Source organism: Diplotaxodon limnothrissa, linkage group LG8, assembly GCF_057381915.1.
Source record: "Diplotaxodon limnothrissa isolate DT_005_m linkage group LG8, D_limnothrissa_male_GT1.1, whole genome shotgun sequence".
In the NCBI taxonomy this organism is placed as follows: domain Eukaryota; kingdom Metazoa; phylum Chordata; class Actinopteri; order Cichliformes; family Cichlidae; genus Diplotaxodon; species Diplotaxodon limnothrissa.
Genome location: NC_140603.1, coordinates 32,428,002 through 32,430,783, shown reverse-complemented (window position 1 = coordinate 32,430,783; position 2,782 = coordinate 32,428,002). Strand labels below are relative to the sequence as shown.

Sequence of the window (2,782 nt, the reverse complement as noted above, 5' to 3'; positions counted from 1 at the left end):
ATGGAGCCCTCTTCCCTCCTGGCCGTGTTGGCGCTCGTGCTCTCCGTAGGCTTTGGGACGGAGGAGGGGGCGTGTCAGCACTGCTTCCTGCTGCGGCCGGTCCCCGGGGACGGTCTACCGGTGGAGGCTCTGCAGGAGGACCCGGACCCAGCGCTGGACCCCACGGAGCGGGACCTGAACGTCACGGAGCTGCGTGGCTTGCTGGGAGCCCGCTTCGACCCGCGCTTCATGTCCGCATCCCCGCCGCAGGAGCCCCCGGACTCCCCGGGGGTCCCGGAACCGCCGCGCGGCCGGAAGCTGCGCCGCCGGCTGCAACAGTGGCTGTGGGCGCGTGCCGCGTGCCCGGTGCAGCACGCCTGGAGTGACCTGGGCGCGCGCTTCTGGCCGCGCTACGTGAAAGTGGGCAGCTGCTCCAACAAGCGCTCGTGCTCGGTGCCCGAGGGCATGCTGTGCACGCCCGCCAGAGCCGCGCACGTGACCCTGCTGCGGTGGCGCTGCCGGCGCAGGAACGCGCTCCGGTGCGCGTGGATCCCGGTGCAGTACCCACTCATATCTGAGTGCAAGTGCGCTTGCCCGAGCTGAGACTCTCCACTCACACCCGCATCACACCTGTACGTGACATCATCACAGGCGTGGACAGCAGAGAACAGACTGGTTTTATTTATTCATCACGGCATCCTGTAAAATCACGTGTTTGACTTTGCCTTCTGTTCGAGAAACAAAAAAGTGTCAAATTTGTTTTTGCAAGAAATGTAAAATGTTTTCTGTCACAGCAGCCAAAACCCTGAACGCAGCGCGCGCCTGCGGATCCACAGACCGGCGCGCGCCTGCGGGTCCACGTGGAGTCAGTCTGCTCAGAATAAGATCAATGCAAAAGATCCAGAATCTGTTTTATGTCCTCAGAAAAGTACAAATGGGTGGAAACGAGCAGCGCCGCAGGAACATTTGTCACATTCAGGTGACTTTACGTGTTTTTTTCTGCTTGATTTAAGGTGGAAATGTTTGTTAAAGGAAAACCTGCAGATTCCAGCTAAATGATGTAACCGAGAAAATTATTATCGTTTATTATCAGTGATTTATTCTTGTCATTTCTTTGGAGAAATAAACACATTTACCACAAGGTGGCAGCGTTTTAGCAGTTTTATATCTGTGTTGTGTTTAAATGTTTGTGTTTAATAGAGACGCTGAACGCTTCCTGTTCACGAAACAATCGCTGAGCAAGACAAGAACGTCGTTTCGGTACGAATGAGTTAAAACTAACATGAATAATGTGGGATCGTGTTATTTAAACCAGAGTTTCCGCTCACAGGCAGCAGGGAGGATGGAGGGGCGGTGGACGGCTCCAGCAGGCTCTCCTCTGCACGTATTCAGGTGGAGCGCACACCTGTGCCGCTGCTGCTGCTGAACAGCTACAGATTTTCTTTATGTTCTTCCTGTAGGTTGAAGATTAAGATTGAAAGATTAAATTCTATAAATCCAGCTGATTATTGTCCATCAGAAATACGTGCGCGACTTCTCATCAGATTCACGTCACGCATTCAGCTTCAGTCTGAACCTTTGATATAGTTTTATTGTTTGTTGTCTTTATGTCCGTTTTCTCTCTAAAATCCTGAAAAACTTTGAAAACATTAGTGAGTGAGGGTGATGTCAGGATGCAGTTTGGAATAAAAAAACTTTGTATTGTTGAAAAAACAGCAAATCCTCAAAAACAAAAGAGCTGAAAGTGTAAAATGTTTGAGAGCAGGAAGAAGCTTTGATCCAAACGATTTAACGCTCATTTAGTTTCAGTTTAAAACCTGCAGCAGCGGCTCAGAGACGAGAAGCTTCTCTGTGCGGTCGCTGCGAAAGACCTGTGTCTGTAAATCACTGTGAAATATTAGAAAACATCAAGTTTGAGTGGTTTGCGTAGCACAAAGACTTTAAACCAAGGAAATCAGTAAAAATGTGAGAAACAGCATCAGTCCAGGAGCTCGCAGATCACTGAAAAACCTCCCGGACCCACTGACACAATCAGTGACCCTGAGCTTTGAACCGCGGTAAAGTGAGCCGTCATTTGTTAGCCGCGGTCAAGCCAGCCGCTTCTTCTCCGCCGCATAAATTTCCTTGCGCTTTTACACCAGTCTTTACGGTAGCGCCTTTTCGCTTTATATCCTGATTGAAAGGCTAGACCCGCGCACACGTGCGCGCGCGCGAACAGTCACACGCACACGCGCGCACACAAATTACAATGGAACAGCCCAACACAGCCAATACAATTATGGAAATTTCAAAAATTCATTAAAAATCATCCTGAATAGTTGAGGTCCAACTTTCAACATGTTCCTTCTCTGGGACACCTACTGTACCTCTGGGCCAGGTTTAATAATTGTTTAATATTGATGGATCAAAAGTGCCGCTGAGAGAGTCATGACAGGGACTATGAAGAGACAGCATATTTGCTTGTCTTCACTGACTCGCTTTGAAATCCAGACTCACACCGGCTCACTCCTTGGCGGCCGCTTATCGGGGCCTGGAGCCTGGGGCTCGCTCGGGCCACTTCGGAGGTGGGGTGCCCCCGGCCTCTCGGCCTGGGGCTCGGTCACTCAGGCACGGCTGGCTGCCGGCGGAGCTCACGGGCGCGTCACTGCAACCCCCCCTGGCTTCTGCTCCGCGGCTGCTGAGTGAGCCCTCATCTGGGACTCTCCTCAGCTCTTTCTGGGACAGTGGCGCGGCTGCCCCTCTGTTGGTCTTCCTTGGTCTCTTGTGTTCTGGGGGCCTCTGGATGTCTGGAGTTTTGATCTCC

The 2,782-nt window shown here is 51.9% G+C and overlaps 1 protein-coding gene across 1 annotated transcript; it reads left to right on the top strand.

Annotated features, from left to right (window-relative positions):
- LOC146627466 (noggin-3-like) lies at positions 1–582 on the top strand. The gene has a single exon (XM_085361128.1). It carries the CDS (start codon positions 1–3, stop codon positions 580–582), a length of 582 nt encoding a protein of 193 aa, XP_085217254.1.
- The last annotated feature ends 2,200 nt before the right edge of the window (positions 583–2,782 follow it).